Source organism: Cavia porcellus, unplaced genomic scaffold (genome assembly GCF_034190915.1).
Source record: "Cavia porcellus strain 051 isolate PalLab524CR breed Dunkin Hartley unplaced genomic scaffold, mCavPor4.1 scaffold_13, whole genome shotgun sequence".
In the NCBI taxonomy this organism is placed as follows: domain Eukaryota; kingdom Metazoa; phylum Chordata; class Mammalia; order Rodentia; family Caviidae; genus Cavia; species Cavia porcellus.
In genome coordinates this window covers 29,081,539-29,099,363 of record NW_026947496.1, presented here as the reverse complement: position 1 = coordinate 29,099,363, position 17,825 = coordinate 29,081,539, and the positions used below count along the sequence as shown (strand labels likewise).

The window sequence follows — 17,825 nt, the reverse complement described above, 5'->3', positions numbered from 1 at the left end:
ATCAGGAGAGGAAGACTGCACTGCACAGTCCGGGTAGTTCAGGTTCGATGATTCCCGTTTTTATTTTCCTGTGGTGGGTTCGCTTCAACTGCTCCTCAGAGCCTAAAACTTCAATAGGAAGCTGCGAGAATGGAAAACAGCAGCCACATAACAGGTGGGCAGGCACGTAGGGAGGAAGGGAGGCACCGGGCATTCAGCCCGACAAAGGGCATAAGTCCGCCACAGGACAGCTCACTTTTTCTTTTTCTGGTCTTTTCCGTTTTTATCGGTACCAGGGATCGAACTCACCACCGCCTGGTTACAAGGCAGGGGCTTATGCTGCTGAGATAAATCCCCAACTCCTAGGGCTCACTTTTAAAACGAGCCCAGGTAACACCTGGATTCCCTCGCTCTCAGGACTGGCTGAGCGCAGTCTCCTCACCGAGCCTCCTCATTGGCCCCGAGTCCGCGGCCCCGCCTCCCTCCGGAGTTTCTCTTTTCTCTCGTGGCGTAACTTATCGCCTAGGCTCCAAGACTGGACAGCCTGGGAAGGAACTAGCATCAAATAGGTCAGTGTGTTCCTAAAAACTCAGCTTCGGGTCCTGGGGGAGGAGGACGGAGTCCGGGTGGGTGTGAGAGTTGGTGGCGGTGGAGAAAGTGTTTGCTAACAGCAGGGCCCTGGCCTCTTCCTCAGGAAATGCCAGAAATCCTGTTCCTAGCTCTCACAGGGCTTTAAGCTTCCTGGTTCTGCAAGTCCTGGAAATAACCAGGCTTCTATATCCTTCCAGGCCTCTTTTCAGTTTTTTTTCTTAAGTTGAGAGAGGAGACTCAAAAAGAATAAGCTAGTTCTTTGGATCGCCTTGGTTATATTTGTCATCTTCCTTGTTGGGTCTCCGTTGCTCTTCATGGACCTTATTTCCTATAATGCATGGATTGGGAGTGGGGATCATGGTGGAGTCCAGTTTGATGGTCTACACAGATCCTCCATATTGCCCACAAAGTAAAAAGAGATCATTATGATGCTAATGGTTCTTGAGAACAAGAAGGAGTTACTCAGGACCTTCCTGCTCTGTGCCTCCTGCTGCAGCATGCAGCATCAAGCTCTGATGTAATGTTCTTTGGCCCAGTGGCCTATAAACACCAGCCACAAGGGGCTTTTGGGCAACTGAAATGTGTCTAGCAAGTTAGAGAAACTGGATTTTCAATTTTACTGAATATTTATTAAGTTAAATTTAAATGTCCACACGTGATGGTTTGTGTTGTATGGACAACACAGCTAGTCACTTATAAATTTTTTAAATTAAAAAGCCTTTCCTCATTCTAGAGTTAAGACTGCAGCATGAGTTGAGGGCAGTACAGGCTCAGTTCAGCTGTGTTTCCAAGCCTGTGGCAATTCTGTCAGGTTCATCTTCACCTCTAGATCCACATTGGAACTGCTTCGGCGAAGCCATGGACTCAGCCACTCCCATGGAGAAGATGCAGGAGATCGCTACCTGCTTCCTGTGCTCAAACTTGTTGGCTCATCCGGTGAGCCTCAACTGCGGACACAGCTTCTGCAACTTGTGTATGTGGATCTTCTGTACAAAGAAGCCATTGCCACAGCAGCTCCTGTGTCCTCAGTGTAAGTGCCCATTCTCCAAAAACAGTTGGAAGTATAATAAGCATCTAGCAAGAATCACTGAAGTCATAGAGGAGATGGAGAAGATGGAGAACAAAGTAGAATGTGAGACCCACAGGGAGGGGCTCCAGCTCTTCTGTGAAGATGACGGCCAGCTCATCTGCTGGCGTTGTGAGAGGGGACCACAGCACCAAGGGCATGCCACGGCGCTGGTGGAAGACGTGTGCCCAGGCTACAAGGTGAGTGAGACTGATCCTGTGCTGCTCCCAAGGTCTGAGGGTTTTAATTCTGAAACTAAGGTTAGAACCCTGAAACAAGGTTTTATCGTGGTGTTTTGAAAAATGATTTGTGATGGCTCTTTTCTGAGTCCAGTCCAAACTGTCCAAATTGACCCCATCCTGTCCTCATCCGAGTGTCACCATGGGCTGTTTCCTGCTCTCGGCCTTGTTCAGGCAAATACCTGTGTTGTATCTACTTCACTGTAAATAATTGGAAGAAATCACAGTGTGCAAGACTCTGCAGAAGCATTTGGAAATGAAGTGGAAGAGGACACATCACCTGGGGGGGTTCCTAGTGTCCAGTAGAGGCACAGATCAGCAAAGTGACTGCCTGGATACGTGGGGTTAGGTGTCAATAATGGCAGGAAGAGAGGGAGTGATACATCCCAGCTGTCACTCCTGAAGGACACATAAACTTAACCCCTGCACTGTTTCCAGGTAGAGGGACTGACACATGCAAAGGCACACCCACGGGGGCTCCTGCCTCTCTGTGACCAGGCCATGGGGCACATGCAGAAGACAAGAAGGTGAGGAAGAAGAAAAGAACCAGGACGCAAGACCTGAGAGTCAGCTCTGTGTGTAGACCCTAGACCACAGTGGTCCATGACTAGAAAATTTCACTTGGGGAGTGAAGGTCACTGACATTGAAATCATCATCCTCGCCTGCGAAAGCAAAGGGAATCTCAAAGAGTAAAATGTAGATTATCTCTGTGAGAAGGGGAATGAGAGGGCAGATGCAAACAAAATTCCGGAATAGTCAGAGATAACAACTGTGGAGGGTAAGTGGGAGATGGCTTCTTGGTGGCTCCTACGTGTCCCCTGAGAGCTTGGAAAGCTTGACCTAGGTGGTGGTGAAGCAAGGAGCCAGCTTAGTCCTGCTGCCCCAGTCCTCAGCCCTACTACAGATCAGAATTATGTGCGCATAGTAGGCTTCTGGTCCATTAAGACAGAGTTGGGCTCCTTGAGGGCTCCATGACCTTCCTAAGGTCACATCAGCCCTGACCATAGTTTAGGCATTCAGCACTCCTTTAGACTCCATGGAGCTACTAATTGTAATAGGGATGGTTTTGTTTGAGTTTCTCTCCCACCCAGCAGTAGGAAATGGAGCAGCACAGGGTCGTGGTTGTCAGCCTGAGGCAGGAAGCTGAGGATGAAATCTTAGTTTCTGATACTTACTAGATGCACATTTTGGAGCAAATTATTTAATGTCTTCATGGCTTGGTTTCCTCCATCTACAAGTGTACATAGCAGAAATTTTTCCTTTCATAACACATTTGAGTACGTTGAAATATGTAGACTTAAAACTGTGCATGGCATACAGGAAGACAATTCAGTCTTGCTAAATCAGGTAGTCTTAGCACTTTCCTGAGCATGCTAGGGCATTCATAAATGCACCTATTGGACTTAGGGAGGATAGGAGACAGCACTTTTATTTTTGAAGATGATGACTATTTCGTATCAGCTTCAAATTGAATTCAAGAAAAATATGGGAAACCATTTTTGAGAAACAACCTAAAACACTGACAAAGATACCAAAAGCTTTTCAACTTGGGTTTATTATTTTGTTCTTTAAACATACCAGAAGTGTCCTAAATGTATTAACTGTTTCTAAAACTTCAGATGGCATCTTCTTTCTTTTCTGCCTATAATGCCTGCCATGTTCCATGTGTATGTGACACTCTGGATTTGATTATGCTTTCTGCAGTACATTATTTTCTAAGATCTTGTTTCCCACATGGCCATCTTTGTGTCTAACTTTTCCTTGGTGACACTGTGCTAGTAGACCTGGTTGGCTATCATTGTGGTCCTGGTCAGTGCAGCTCCACTGCTCCCAGCTGTATACTACCTTGGCCAAGTTGCTCAATCCTACTGAGATTTTTTCTATAGGGCACAAATTGTGTTAAAATCCTATCACCATCCTGGGTACTGAGTAGATCCATGTCATCACCATGCAGTCCCCAACACTTTGTTCTCCAACAGAGTGAAAGAACTAAGTGAAGGGCAGATTCATCGTATTTGAATACTTCCTGGAGTACTGGGCTTTCTCTTAGGTGTCTAATGAGTAATTAAAGTCAATGAGCTTTCTTCACCCAATTTTCCCCTCAGGAAAAGCTCCAGAAAGCTGTGGCAAAATTGAGTGAACTCCATACAGAATGTATGAATCAGAAAGCATTTGTGGCAACACAGATGACTGAGTGGCGGGTAAGAATCTGAGGTCATTGGTCTCAAACTATTTTCCATTGTAGTGGTTAGGCATGGGGAATGATTAGGGCAAAGCACAAACCTGAAGAACAAAACAGTTGTTTTTTTGCTGTACTTCTTTATGCCCCTGAGATTCCATCATCAAATCTTTAACCTTCTGACACAAATGGACTAAGATCCCTGCTAGTGCATTCAGGAGAAGTTGAATCATCATGTTTATTTCCCCAAAGATAGGCTTGTTTGGATTTGGCGTTTTAATTGTTTCCTCTGGTGTGCAGACTTTAAACTTATCCCTTGTTTCATTTACCAAGTGCAAGGTCTGGCTTTCAGCCTTACAGGTGGAGAAGCTGCCTCTGAACATTCAAAAATCAGGTTTCCCCAAGGCAGACCAATAAAAGAACCAGCTTGCATGGTAAGGAGCATAGTAGCTGTTATAAGAGCCTGTGCCTTTCACCTGCAGACTGAAGGCTTATAGGTTTCTGTGGCTTCTCTGGGCTCTGCAGTTTCAGAGGCACATTCCTTGTGGGAGTATCTGTGGAATCCTTTAACTATCAGTTCAAGTCCACAGGCTGGTGAGCCATTCTGCCTCTTCCAGGGTCCTTCCCACCGTCTGTCTCTTTTGGGTATAAAGGGTTAATCAGAGCTTCCGGGGAATACTCTTTGCTTTCACATTGCTAGGACCTTGCACAAGGGGCAACACTGAGTATAACTAACACTTCATGAAAGCCTTTCAGTACAAATACAGGTACCTCTCCCACAAAACTTCTACTTCTTTCTAAGTTGATTGGATTCTATCACAACATCATAGTCTTTGAAATGCTGCAGATATTTCGAGAGCCCTCCTGAAAATTGCAGCTCTCCATCTAGTCAAATGAAAGTGAAGTCTAATGAGATACATCATGCATTTCTAGCATCTTATACATAGGGATAATAAAATAATCCCCAGTGGGTACATGAATATGTCTCAGTAAGCAGTAACACAAGCCTGCCTTGTTGGTGCCTCACACTGTCAAGAATCAGGGACTCTCCTTACCAGCCTGGGTGCTTAGAAAAAGGAAAGAAGTCAGGGTCAATCCCTCCAATACGTGAGTGCCAACAGAAAGCTGAGGACATTCTTTCAGCTTGAGTGACTTATGGGAGTATTATGTCACAGGAACAGATCATACTTTCTTTTTTGTGTGTGATAAAACAGACATAATATACACTTTTCCACTTTTACTGTTTTAAGTGTACAGCTCAGGGGCATTAATTCCTCTCCCATTGTTGCAAAACCATCACTATACTTACCTCCCAAAGTTTTTTTTTTTTCTTGCAAAATGAAACTCTGTCCCCACTAAACCTAAACTCTCATTCTCCATTGCTCCTAATTACCTGGTAACTACTCTCTTGTTTTCAATTTCTATGAATTTAATTATTGTATGTACTTCATGTAATGAGATCTACACTGTTTGTCCCCTTGTTTCAGACTCATTTTACTTAGCAGAAAGTCCTCTAGCTTCATCCTTGAAGGATGGGTCAGATTTCCATTCTTTTTAAGGTGGGGTAAGACTCCAGTATATATGCAGATCAAGTTTTGTTTACCCATTCATTCAGCACAAACGCTTCATTTATATGCACTTCTTACCATACTTTCTTGATTCTAGAATGACATAGATATTCAGAAACAAAAAATCAAGCTGGAGTTTGAGAATCTCCATAAGTTTCTATGTGAGGAGGAGCAGTCGTATCTCTGGAGGCTGGAGAAGGAAGAAGAACAGATGCTGAGGAGACTGAGGGAGAGTGAGGACAACCTGCAGCAGAAGAGCAATGAGCTCAAGAGCCACATCCTGGAAATGGAGGCAAAATGTCAGGGCTCAGCCCAGTACCTGCTGCAGGTGAGGCTGTGGCCTTGGGGAAGGAAAAGAGGATTCTGAGAAGTGTGGTGAGGAAGCAGAGAGAGATTGGCGTAACCTGCATCTACTCCCATGTGGACATTTGGAAGGAATTTAGATAATGCCTCCCTAAGATTATACATGAACCTCATCAGGGTGCTTCACTGGTCTATCTGAAATATGAACACATACTTTTCCACAGAATGGTGCTCCAGTTATATAATTCCAGGTACTGAGGAGGCTCAGGCTGGAGCAGCACAAATGTGAGGCTGACTTAGTGATTCTGAAATTAAAGTTTTAAAAATATTCCCAGAATTCTGGTCAGTAATGCAGCACTCTTCTAGGATGGGCAGGTCCTGGGTTGAATCTACAACATGAAAGAAAAATGGCTTTTCTAAGCAGATGAACATAGAGTGGCCAAAAATACTCATGGAATAGCTTTTGCTATTATAATCCCCATGACCCATGTGCAGGTCCTGACTGCCAGTCTCTCTACTGAAATACTCACCCAGCAATCAGGCAGTGACAGTGGGACAGCCAAAAGGAGCAATAATCTTTTGCTTGAGTTGCTGGTGGAGCCCTTGCACCTAGAGCTATTGTGGGGCTTACAGATGCATAAAGGATGCATCCCATTATGATGAACAGCAGGAACTGTTTATTCTGGCTTCCACTAGTGCAACTGAAGTCACACTCTAGGTTGAGAAGGTGGCACATCTGCACTGCCACCCTGTGATAACTGATGCCACCAATTTGGTGGTGCAGTGTTAGGAGCCACATATCCAGTCACCTTTGTATACCTTGTTGACAAATGATCTCTGCTCCCTCTGCAGGACATCAAGTCCTGAAAGCCAGTCTTACCAGAGGGAGCCTGAGTAAGTCTCTTGCTCACAGCCTAGCAGCCACAGGTTAATGCCACTGTGGCCACTGCTGTTCCCCACAGGCTTCCCCAGGGACATCACAGCCTCTTACTGAGTGGACAGAGACCAAGTAGGATAATCATTGCTCCTAACTCTGCAGCAGTGTCTCAGGCTGGGTCCCATTTTCCTCCTTGGGGAGTTGCTTTATATATATTTATAGACAGCTACTTCACATGCCACCACCCATGGAGTGCTGGTTCTGACACACTTATCTTTTGTTTTTGTTTCTTTGTAGGATGTAAAAGGTACCTTAAGCAGGTAAGTCCCATGTAAACACAGGAGGGTCCCAGTGGACAGAGCTAAATGGAGAGGACCACAGGGGAGTCTCTGCCTCTGCTTCTTCTAGGGCGTGTGCTGTGAAGCTGGAGGCTCCCGAGGTATTTTCCTTGGTGATTCAGACTGCAGGTGATGTTGCTGATCTTAACTTGGATGTGAAGACAATGTTAAGACGCCATCAAGGTATAAGAGAGAATTCAGGACTCCCTCAGTACTGTAGTAGGAGGAGCCATGTACAGTCACCATCATCCTGGGCAGCCTGGATTATAGATCCCATGAATATCTGTAGCAGAGCTGACTCACTCTGCCTGTCCTGTGTGCTCAGAGGATGAATGTACTACATCTTGCTCTCCTATAGAACCCTTAAGTTCCTACTGTGTGCTTTGGTGACCCTACTATCTGAGGCAATTCTGACCACTCAAATTCCACATCTGAGAAATGAAGGTATTCACAGTTTCTATTTCATGGAGCTGTGCTGAAAATGCACTGTGTTTACACACGTGAGCCTCTAGCACTTGTCTGGCAGGGATGAAGCCCGGGTCTGATGCTAGGTGGGACTCAGATGCTTCTTGTGAATATTTCAAATTCTGAGAGGAGTGCAAGAAAGGTGAGTGAGCATATTGGACTATTTTTAATATTAGGGATCTGATGCAGATAGCAATGGTGAATGTTAGAAGCGTAATAGTTACTAGGCTTTATTGATCCAAGCCAACACTTATGCCTTTCTTTGTTTGCTTTGGTTTTTTTTTTTTGTTGTTGTTGTTGTTGTTGTTTGAGATGGGGTCCTTCTATCTAGTTTAGACTGTCCTTGAGATCATTACGTAGCCAAGGCTGGCCTCTAACTCACAGCAATCCTCCTGCCTCAGCCTTCTGAGTGCTGGGATAACAGGCATGCACCACCATACTGGGATTACTATTCCTTTTTCTGTTAGTCACTTCTGCCTAAATCTCCAAACATTCATACACATAATTACCAAATTAAAAAAAATAGTGGTAATGGAAACTGTTATGTTTAATTTGGTTAGAAAATTTTACTTAATGTAAAATGATTTTTTGTCTGCATGAGTTATCTATTTTCATTTGCACATATTCAAAACTATCTAAAGCAATATAGATATATTACCTCACAGTCCCTGTGAGTCAGGAATCTGAACATAGCTCTGACCAGGCTGGTGAGCTGGAGTGGCAGGACTCTATTTAGGGTCTCCAGAGGCTGCAGTAAAGTCGTTTCCAGGCTGTATTCTCATCCTAACTCTTGCCTGGGGAAGATCCCCTCCCACACTCACCTAGGCTGCTGGCAGGATTCATTCCCCTTGGGTTGCAGTGTGTGGGGCCCCTGCTTCTTGCTGGCTGTGGCTACAGGCTGCCCTCAGCTGCCGGACCCTCTCATCAGCTCTTTGCACAGTGGACATACACATGATCAAGTGTTTTCTTCAACGGGAGCCAGGAAAGCGAATCTCCATAGCAAATATACTGGCAAGCTGTTCTATAAATAATGAACTATAATCACAAGAGTTACATTCTGTCATCTTTTTCATATTCTGCTGGTCAGAAGCAATGCTCTGGCCCTGCCCACACTTAAAAAGAAGGAATTTTACAAAGATGTGAACATCAATTGACTGATGGAAGCATTGGTCCCCTTGACTCTGTCTACCCCAGGGAACTCATCTGAACTGTACTGAAATGAGCGTGTTTCAAATCTTATTATACCATACACTTTTTTTGTTGCTGTTGTTGTCATTTTGAGATAGGGTTTTACTATGCAATTCAGGCTGAACTCACCACACCAGTCCTCCTGCCTCAGCCTCCCAAGTGCTGGGATTATAGGCATGCACCACCACACCTGGGCAATACCATGTGCTTTAAATATGCATCTTACTACAGAAATATTGATGCTTTTGGTCACAAGCTTCTTCCTAAGTCTCTTCAAGACCCCATGGGATTTAGAGAACAGCCCTTTGAAGAGTAAGTGCTGGTGTTTGGGATCCACATATTACAATGTGCGTAAGCCCTAGAAAAAGCTAATTTGTACCTCTTCATCCTCCACCATCAGCAACAAGACAACCATTGATCCATATAACCCTTGATTTTGTGTTTACAATTTGAAATTTTCTTATGATGGATTTGAAGTGGTTCCTAATTGTGTACTTATTTTCAATTTTTCTGGTTTCACTAATGAATTTGAGGGATTTTTCTTGTTTCATTTCTTATTTTTGTGTTTTCTTCATGCTTTTTATGTCTTTATTCATATTGAACTCTTTTTTTCTTCAAATCATAAACATTACACCAGCATTGCCAAAATCACAATGATAAAGTATCTTATACTAAGCATGTTCTGGGTTGTGAAATTTAAGCAGGAATTAAAAAACTTGAAATAAATTTCATAAAACTATGCATTATATTTACAATAGTATATGTATGTATATGGAGAAACAAAGAATATTGAAAATAGATTTTTAGTTGCTTTTTGTTTTTTGAGATGGTCTCGCTGTGACGTTTAGGCTGGCTTTGAGCTTACTATGCAGTCCAGGCTAGCCTCTAATATATGGCAATCTTTCTGTCTCAGCCTCCCAAGTGCTACAATTATAGGCATATGCCTGGCTTGAAAATAGATTGTTTTAATATTGTAAAACTACTGAAACATTTTCATTTCCATTGCTTTTAAAAGATTATTTTGAAAGGATATCTGAAGTGAATACAAGAATAGACAAAGATGCTGGGTACAGTGGCATGTACCTTTAATCCGGTGCTTTTTTATTTTTATGGAAAAAAGTAAAATAAAATTTCATAATAAAACAATAAGAGATTGTCTTGGTTACTTTTCTCTCATTGCTGGGACAAAATACCCAACTCAAAATGAAGGAAGGAAAGGTTTATTTAGCTCACAGTTTGTGGAGGTTTCAGTCCATAACCAGCTGGCTCCAAGGCAGGGTGGCATGGCACAGGGGCAATACTTGAAGGCAGCAGAAGACAGCAAAAAAGAGGGTAGAGCAAGCTTCTTTCCTCTTTTATGTTGTATGCAGGTCACCCCTGCCTCCCACATGAGCACCTGTAGCACTCACAAAATCTCTGTGCCCTCCTCCTGCACAGGATGAGGATATTTACAAAGTAAGGACCCTGACTACCTGCTGAGTCTCTGATTTAAACTTCTACACAGCTCAGGTTGACACAATGTATCAATCATAACAGAGATTAACAATAGTTAATACATCCCATATTGTTATCTTTAAAGTAGTTGATCAGAATACAAGATATGGGCATAAAGATTTCTCCAGTCAATATTGCACAAACCTTCCTTTTCAATGAACTGAGAGACACTAACAGTATAACTCACTTGCATTTTTTTTCCCTTTTCCCCACCCTTTCCCCTTTGACCCACCCTAGTTAACCTTGATTAATGTAGTTCAATAATTTTATTGCTTCTTTCTTTAGTGAGTTCTGGGAGATAATTGTAGCCAGTGTCTTCTCTTAGTATGTGAGTGCTATTCTCTTTCTTTCCTTTTCTTTCTTCCTCCTTCCTTCCTTTCTTGTACTTTCAAATTTAGAATAGACTTTTTTATTTTATATTGGTGACTTCTATTTTCTAAAAAATTTTCTAGTCATTAGTGAACATTAACTTTTATTCCTGAGTTGGATATATTTTCTGAAAGCATCCTCTGATTATTTTTCCATAATTTGATAATGTAGTGATTTTACCATTCACTTTCCAATGTTAAACTTCAATTGTCTTCTCAGAATAACCCAAATTGAAAAATACATATTACACATACCCTATGTATAACATGCCAATTTTATAAGTCAGTTTGAAGATGATACACAAATCATTATTGTTCTATAATCAACTACTCAGGGTTCCTGGAATAGTTACCATAAATGTAATTCACTGGACAGGAGGAATCTTGACATGATAAAAATAGGTAAGAAAAATTTAGCTACCAGCTACAGTCTGAGTGTATTGTGATCATGTATTTGTGCTGATGGTGCACTGTTGCTAGGTGGTTGGAGAGAATATACTTACAGATCAGACCTGTTCATGTAGAAAGTGATTTCATATATTCTATTAAAGTTCTATAAATACATCCATGTCCCTTTACTATCATCAGTGTTTCACCATTGTGTTGTGATGCTTGACTCTGACTAGTTGATAATGAAACCATCTCATCCACTTTTTATTTTATAAAGAAAGAAAGAAAAGTCAACCTCTAATAGTATATAATATACACATGGAACCAAAATTTTTTATATATATAAAATGTAATTATATAGAATATATGTTACATATTGAATAATGTATTAGTATATATTATATTATACTATATATATACATGTTATAGAAATTACATGTTTTGTTATGATAGCAGATACTATGTATTATAAATATCATATAATGAAAACTAATAAATAGATTGGCTTTTAATCTTTAACAGGTAATATGTATGTTGTACTAGAAGCATATTTCAAATGTATAAATGATGTCATACATAATACACATCAGATTGATATGTTATGTATATGATTTGTTATAGTGTTTTGCATTCAATTTCTTTTGTAATTTTTATTTTAATAGTACATGTTTGCAGTGCTAACAAGCATATTTACAGTTTCCCTTTCATTTTCAGGAGCATTGATTTTAGCTCTTCCCTGAAGTCATAATATAATTCAGTGATGAGTATATTGGACTTTTCTTTTCTTTTTGGTTTTTTTTTTTTTTTTTTTTTTGGTCTTTGTGAGACAGGGCTTCACTATGAAGTTCAGGCTGGCCTTGAATTCACGTTGTAGCCCAGGCTGGCCTCGAACACCCAGCAACCCTCTTGCCTTGGCCTCCTTAGTGCTGGTATCTAGCAGTACACCAACACATCTGGCCCTGGGCTTTTTTTAGTTGGTAGGTTTTCTATTACTGTCTCAATTTCATTACCTGTTATTGGATCACTCAGTGTATTTGTATCATCTTCATTCAGAATGGATAATTCACATGTATCTAGAAATCCTCCCATTTCTTCTAGATTCTCCAATTCATAGGAGTACAGGCTATCAACGTAGTTGCTAATAATCTTTTGGATTTTAGTGGTATTTGCTATAATTTTGCCTTTTGGTTTCTAATTGTATTGCTTTGGGTTTTGCCTTTCTTTTCTTTTCTTTTTTTTTTTTTTGTATGATTGCCTACATGCTTTACTATTTTGTTAATTCCTTTGACCAACTAGCTGTTCAATTGATTCTTTGTATTTTGTTTTTTATTGTTTACTTTTTTGTTTTCTTTATTCTCATTTTTTAGCTTCAATTTTATTTCTGCTTATTTGCTTCCTTAACTTTGGATTTGTATTTTCATGTTTTGTTTTTTCACAACTTTGAGATATATCATTAGGTTACTTATTTTGTTCATTATATTTTTCTGATGTGGGAATTCATAGCTATAAACTTCTCTTTTAGGACTGCTTCCTTTGTGTCCAATAGGTCCTGGTATCTTGTACTGGCATTATTGTTTAATTGTAGGAACTGGCTAAATTCTTTCTATGACTATTGATTATTCGAGTGTACTGTTTATACTCTTGCATAATATCCATGGTTTCTTTGTCCGTTGATTTCTAGTTTCATTGCACTATGACCTGATAGTATGCATGGGATCATTTGATCTATTTAAGTCTGGTTTATGGTCTAGAATTTGGTCTATTCTGGACAAAGATCCATGTGCTACTCAGAAGAATGTGTATTCTAAGTCCACTGTTCAAAGGTGTGGTGCAACTCTCATATTTCTTCGTACATTTTTTTGTCTAGTTGGATCTGTCTATTTGTGATAGTAGGGCATTAACATCCCCACCATAACTGTGTTTGTGTTTATCTGATGTTTTATGTTCAGTAGAGTTAGTTTTATGAAGCTAGGTGCACCCGTGTTCAGTGCATATGTCATTATAATTGTTGTCTCATCCCGTTGCTGATTTCTTCTTGCATGCATATGTTATGAAGTGGAGATGGGGAAAAGTTAATTGAACTGCACTGTTTCTGATCCCTGGTGATTTGCAGAAAGGAAGACAGAACAGATTCAGTCTGGTTACTTCCATATTCAGTCTGATTACTTCTAAACTTTGGCATCTATGAATGACTAAGTTGGTGATGGTGAAGATTGCTTTTTGATAATATTATTACTATTCCCTTCAAGGAAGCTACTAACTACTAGGAATTTTACTAAGTGGTGGGAAACATTAGATCACTAACTTCTCCCCATGAATCACTGAACCAGATATGATGATTTTCACTTAACTGTTTGCTTACATAGCTAGTTAGAGACAAGAATTGGATCCAAACACAGGAAGGCTTATTTAAAATACATTGTATTATGGCCACCATAAAAACTGTGAATTTTTGTTTATTTTATAGTCGGTGTGACACTGGATCCAAATACAGCTCATCCTAGCCTAACTCTGTCTAACGATCGGAGACAAGTGTTTTGTGCACACAGCCAGAGGAATCTTGAGTCTTCTTCCAGCAGATTCACTGCTTTCCCCTGCGTGCTGGGCTGTGAGAGCTTCCGCTCAGGAAGATACTTCTTCGAAGTGGATGTTGGAGAAGGAACAGCTTGGGATGTGGGAGTCTGTATGGAAAATGTGGAGCGGGGCCTCAACATGAAGCAGGTACCTGAGCTGGGATTCTGGGCCGTCCGACGGGGCACACAGAATGGCTATGTAGCACTCACCTCTCCGCACACTGCCCTTGAGCTGCGTGAGCGCCCCCTGGTGGTGGGGGTTGCTCTGGACTATGAGGCTGGAGCTGTGTCCTTCTACAACATGACCTCTGGCTCCCACATCTTCACCTTCCCCAAGGCTTCCTTCTCTGATACTCTGCGGCCCTATTTCCACGTTTATCAGCATTCGCCTTTGTGCCTGCCTCCTTATAGTAAGTGACGAAAACAGTAAAGTGTCTTTGGTTGTCCAGTACTGAAAATGTGTATAGCCTATCAGGGCAGAAGTTGGTAAGTTTTCTTCACTGCTCTTCCTTCAGATACACTGGATATCCATTAGCACCACTCCTGTTCTATATAGATTTGAAACTTTGACTGGAGCAATCAAGCAACAACAACAACAAAAATAGAAGGGATATGCATAGGAAAGGAAGAAGCCAAACAATCCTTATTCACAGATGACATGATTCTTTATATAGAAGGGCCAAAGTGTTCTACCAAAATACTCCTAGAATTAATAAACAAATTCAGCAATGGAGTAGTGTTATTAGGTGAAGTAGAGGCCAACAGTGCTTTCCAGGGTGTTATTGTCCCAAAGAATAAGTCAGCACAATCAGTGAATGTGAAAGATTACTGTTTACACCAGAAATAAGAAAAGGAAAGAAAGCAAAACGTAAATGCTCAAGGAGAAAAGCATGCTTTGAAGTGAAAAGAGAGGGTACAGCCTGCAAGCAAAATGGGCCACTGTAAGAGCAAGAAGGCAGTGGCCCGAAGTCAACTGCTGTTGTCTGTTTATATCTTCTTTGATAGTTGATTCAGGTGATTCCCACTTGATCTAAGGTAGAATATTGACATCGGGTGATAGATTTGGCATATTCTCACAACTGAGAATTGATACCAGGTTTCAGGCTTGGTGTGTTTTTGTGTCAGAGTTTTGATAATGGATGTCAGGTTTGGCTTGATCTTGTGTCAGGTTTGGGAGTTATTGCTCCACATTTGTGGTTAACAAGTCTCTTCAGATGACAGATTGCACTCAGTTACCAAAAAGAGATTTTTCTCATTCAAAGCAGAGAGAAGCTGGGAATTCAGGTGGACTGGAATAGAAAAGACAATTTTTAAGGTCTAAGACTGAAAAGCAATTTGTGTCCTCTGGGATCTGGGAGAGAATTATATATAGATGTGCAACAAGACAGTGAATTAGAGTTGCAGCCTCATTGATGAAGTGAAGTTCTTGTGCCATCCAATATTCTGAAGCTTTTACCAAGGGAAGAAAGGGGGTGGAGAAAACCATGTTTGAGAAAACTGTCTATGAGAGACTGAAGGCCTTTATGGACCTCTTCGTTGGTTGACTACTGTTTGAATATTATAATGAGGATGTTGAGGAGACCCTCCAGTGTGGTTACTTTCATCACTGGGAGGAGAGACCCATATCTTCCTGAGAAACAGGTAGAGATCTGAGGACAGGATCATCAAGATATCAATTTCCTCCTCCACCAGAGTGGGTTTTTCCAGCTACAAAAGTCTGAACACAGGGCATTTCACTTCACTTTCCATGATTTTTATAGAAATGGTCTAACTCTAAGATAGTATTATAACTTAAACTGTCTTCCTTTACCCATCTCTTGCCATTCCATAGTTGGTACTGGGACCAAACTGTATTACAATAGTAGATAAATTGTTCCTTTTTCATATTGTCAGGGTCCAAATGTTCCCACTGTTTTTGGATATGACCTAATATTGAGGTTAATGGGATTTGCGGGTGTTTCTCAGAATGTTTCTCACGGCATGTGTTGAAACCTATGGAGAGAGAGAACTAGGACTGGACTTTCCTTTTGAGGATGTCCCTTGCAGAGGGAAGTAGACCCATGAGTTCACAAAGTGTCCCCTGTGATACAGCGATTCTTCATTTAACAAATCATTTGTTTAATCACTGTTTGGACTTAAAACAGAGACATGAAGAAGCAGGAGGCCTCCAGAGGGCTAGATCACAGCTCGCATTTTGCAATGCAGCGATTCAGTATAACCTAGGAGGTGCTGTGGAAACAGATCCCCCAGACCACAGGACAAATGAACTCCCCATGCCATCAGCACACAGACTGTGCGCAGTAATGAGCCCAGAATATCTCTTCACAGGTTACACCTCATTTTCTTTACTGTGGATGTTTCTCTTTGAACTCAGGCTCAGTTCACCAAAGTTTATGTTCTCAAAAATAAAGAAAAATAAGAAAAATTCAAACTTCCAGCAAGGACAAAGCATCCATAGCAAGAGAGTGGCTGTTTAGTGATAGCTGTCAGCCACCTCATCTACTTCTTGTTGTTTGAAGGAGGAATTTGGTCATGTAACATGCTGTAGGGAATAGGAAAAAAAAAAGAGGATCAGATGAGTTTCCGGTCTGAGTCTCCAAGCTAGTTCTACCAGAACACCAACATAAATCCTCATAGCAAAGGAGCTCAGAGAATTTCCTAGGACTAATTACATGCCTACGCACGTTATAATGAAAGAATCAAAAGACAAAGACAAAGAACCTTGCAAGCAGAAAGAAGCAACTCCTTACACACGTGACCTTTAATATGATTAACAAATGACCTTTTATTAGAAACCATGGAGATCAGTAGGCTGTGAATGACATGCTCAAAATGTCAAAAGAAAAAGACAGTCTGCTAAGAATTGAATACACAAAAAACTCCTTGAAAACTAAAAGAGAAATTGAGACAGTCTCATAAAAATGATTGCATCCCTAGAATATCTGTTCTATAAGACATATTTTAAAAGTGTTCCAGGTTGCTATAGAACAGCGCTAAATAAGAACCTACATCCTGGTTCATTAGCAATATATTGAAAGGAAATGAATTTTAAGGGAGATATTAAGTGAATAGATAAAATGAAATCATTTATCTGTATAGGCCTGTGATTTGTAAACATAACATCTAATGAATATATATTTGACTGTCAAATGAAACTTGCTTATAACCATTATGTTAAGTGTAATTTATGAGAACTACTCATCGATATTGTCTAATAATCACAGAGCACAAGTTTTCCATATCTCTAAGTATGCATAACAATTGCTAATTTGTACATAGTATATCTGAGTGCAACTCTGATTCTGTTTGTTAGGTTTTGTGGTTCATTGTGTAATTGGGGTAACTGCCTGAGGATTTATGCTTATAATGTTTAAAACTTGAATAAACACAGAGGGTGTATGTGACAGACAATGGGAGAGAGGGAAGATCATAGCAGGGAGGAATTGAGCAAAAACTCTTGACATGGTTGTCAAGAAGCTTGTTTAAAAGGTGCCTTGTGACCAGCAAAGTAGAAGAAGTCATGGAAGAAGCCAAAGGCCACAGGAGACAGGTGGATGGCAAACATCTGAATGGGTAAGTTAAAAGGCAGTAGGGAGGATTGGGGTCCAGGGCACCCAAGAGGGCACACTAATTCTCCAATTAAAAAAACATAACTGGCCACAGGTGTCTTTCCAGAGTACAGCGCCATACTTTTTACTACCAAATAGGCAAGGTCCTGATCTCTGAGAGTAGGCTTACATGTATTGTATGTCTTAAATAATGGTCATTCATTCATTCAGAAATATGAATTGTGCATTTTCATGAGCTAATATCATGCAAGCTACAAAGACAAACATTCAAATCTATAAACCTTTATTTCTTCACCAATAAAGTGGAACTGTTAATCCTTGTCTTGGTCATTTTGAGCTCCATCCTTTCATTAGTTTCATGACTTTGATTAGTTTTTCTTTATGGTTCTGCCAGTTTCCAGTGGATGCTGCATCTCCAAGAGGCCCCACCAGTGCTGTTCCCTCTCTAGTTACTGCCTGCACCCTTCTGTGTTCTTTGCAGGGATGTCCTTCCCCATCATCCCTTGCTGCTTTCAAGATGCTCTGCCATCCTGACCTGACAAGTGTATAAGTGCTGTCTCCTTTCTTGCTCAGGATCGTGATGTGAAATTCCACAATCTCCATCTTAGTCATTCTCTTGTTGCTGAGATACAATACC

The 17,825-nt window shown here is 40.9% G+C and overlaps 1 protein-coding gene across 2 annotated transcripts; it reads left to right on the top strand.

The window, feature by feature from the left end:
• Nucleotides 1-299: 299 nt before the first annotated feature.
• Nucleotides 300-17,503, top strand: LOC100714297 (E3 ubiquitin-protein ligase TRIM38-like). 2 transcript variants are annotated; one of them, XM_013151424.3, is made up of 7 exons: nt 300-548; nt 1,382-1,836; nt 3,982-4,077; nt 5,721-5,951; nt 7,101-7,123; nt 7,212-7,324; nt 13,514-17,503. In XM_013151424.3, exons 2-7 carry the CDS (start codon nt 1,429-1,431, stop codon nt 14,035-14,037), a joined length of 1,395 nt encoding a protein of 464 aa, XP_013006878.2. In that variant the 5' UTR covers nt 300-548; nt 1,382-1,428; the 3' UTR covers nt 14,038-17,503. The 2 variants fall into 2 exon arrangements, with proteins under 2 accessions (XP_013006878.2, XP_003468921.2); XM_003468873.3 differs by having other exon boundaries at nt 301-548; nt 1,400-1,836.
• The last annotated feature ends 322 nt before the right edge of the window (nt 17,504-17,825 follow it).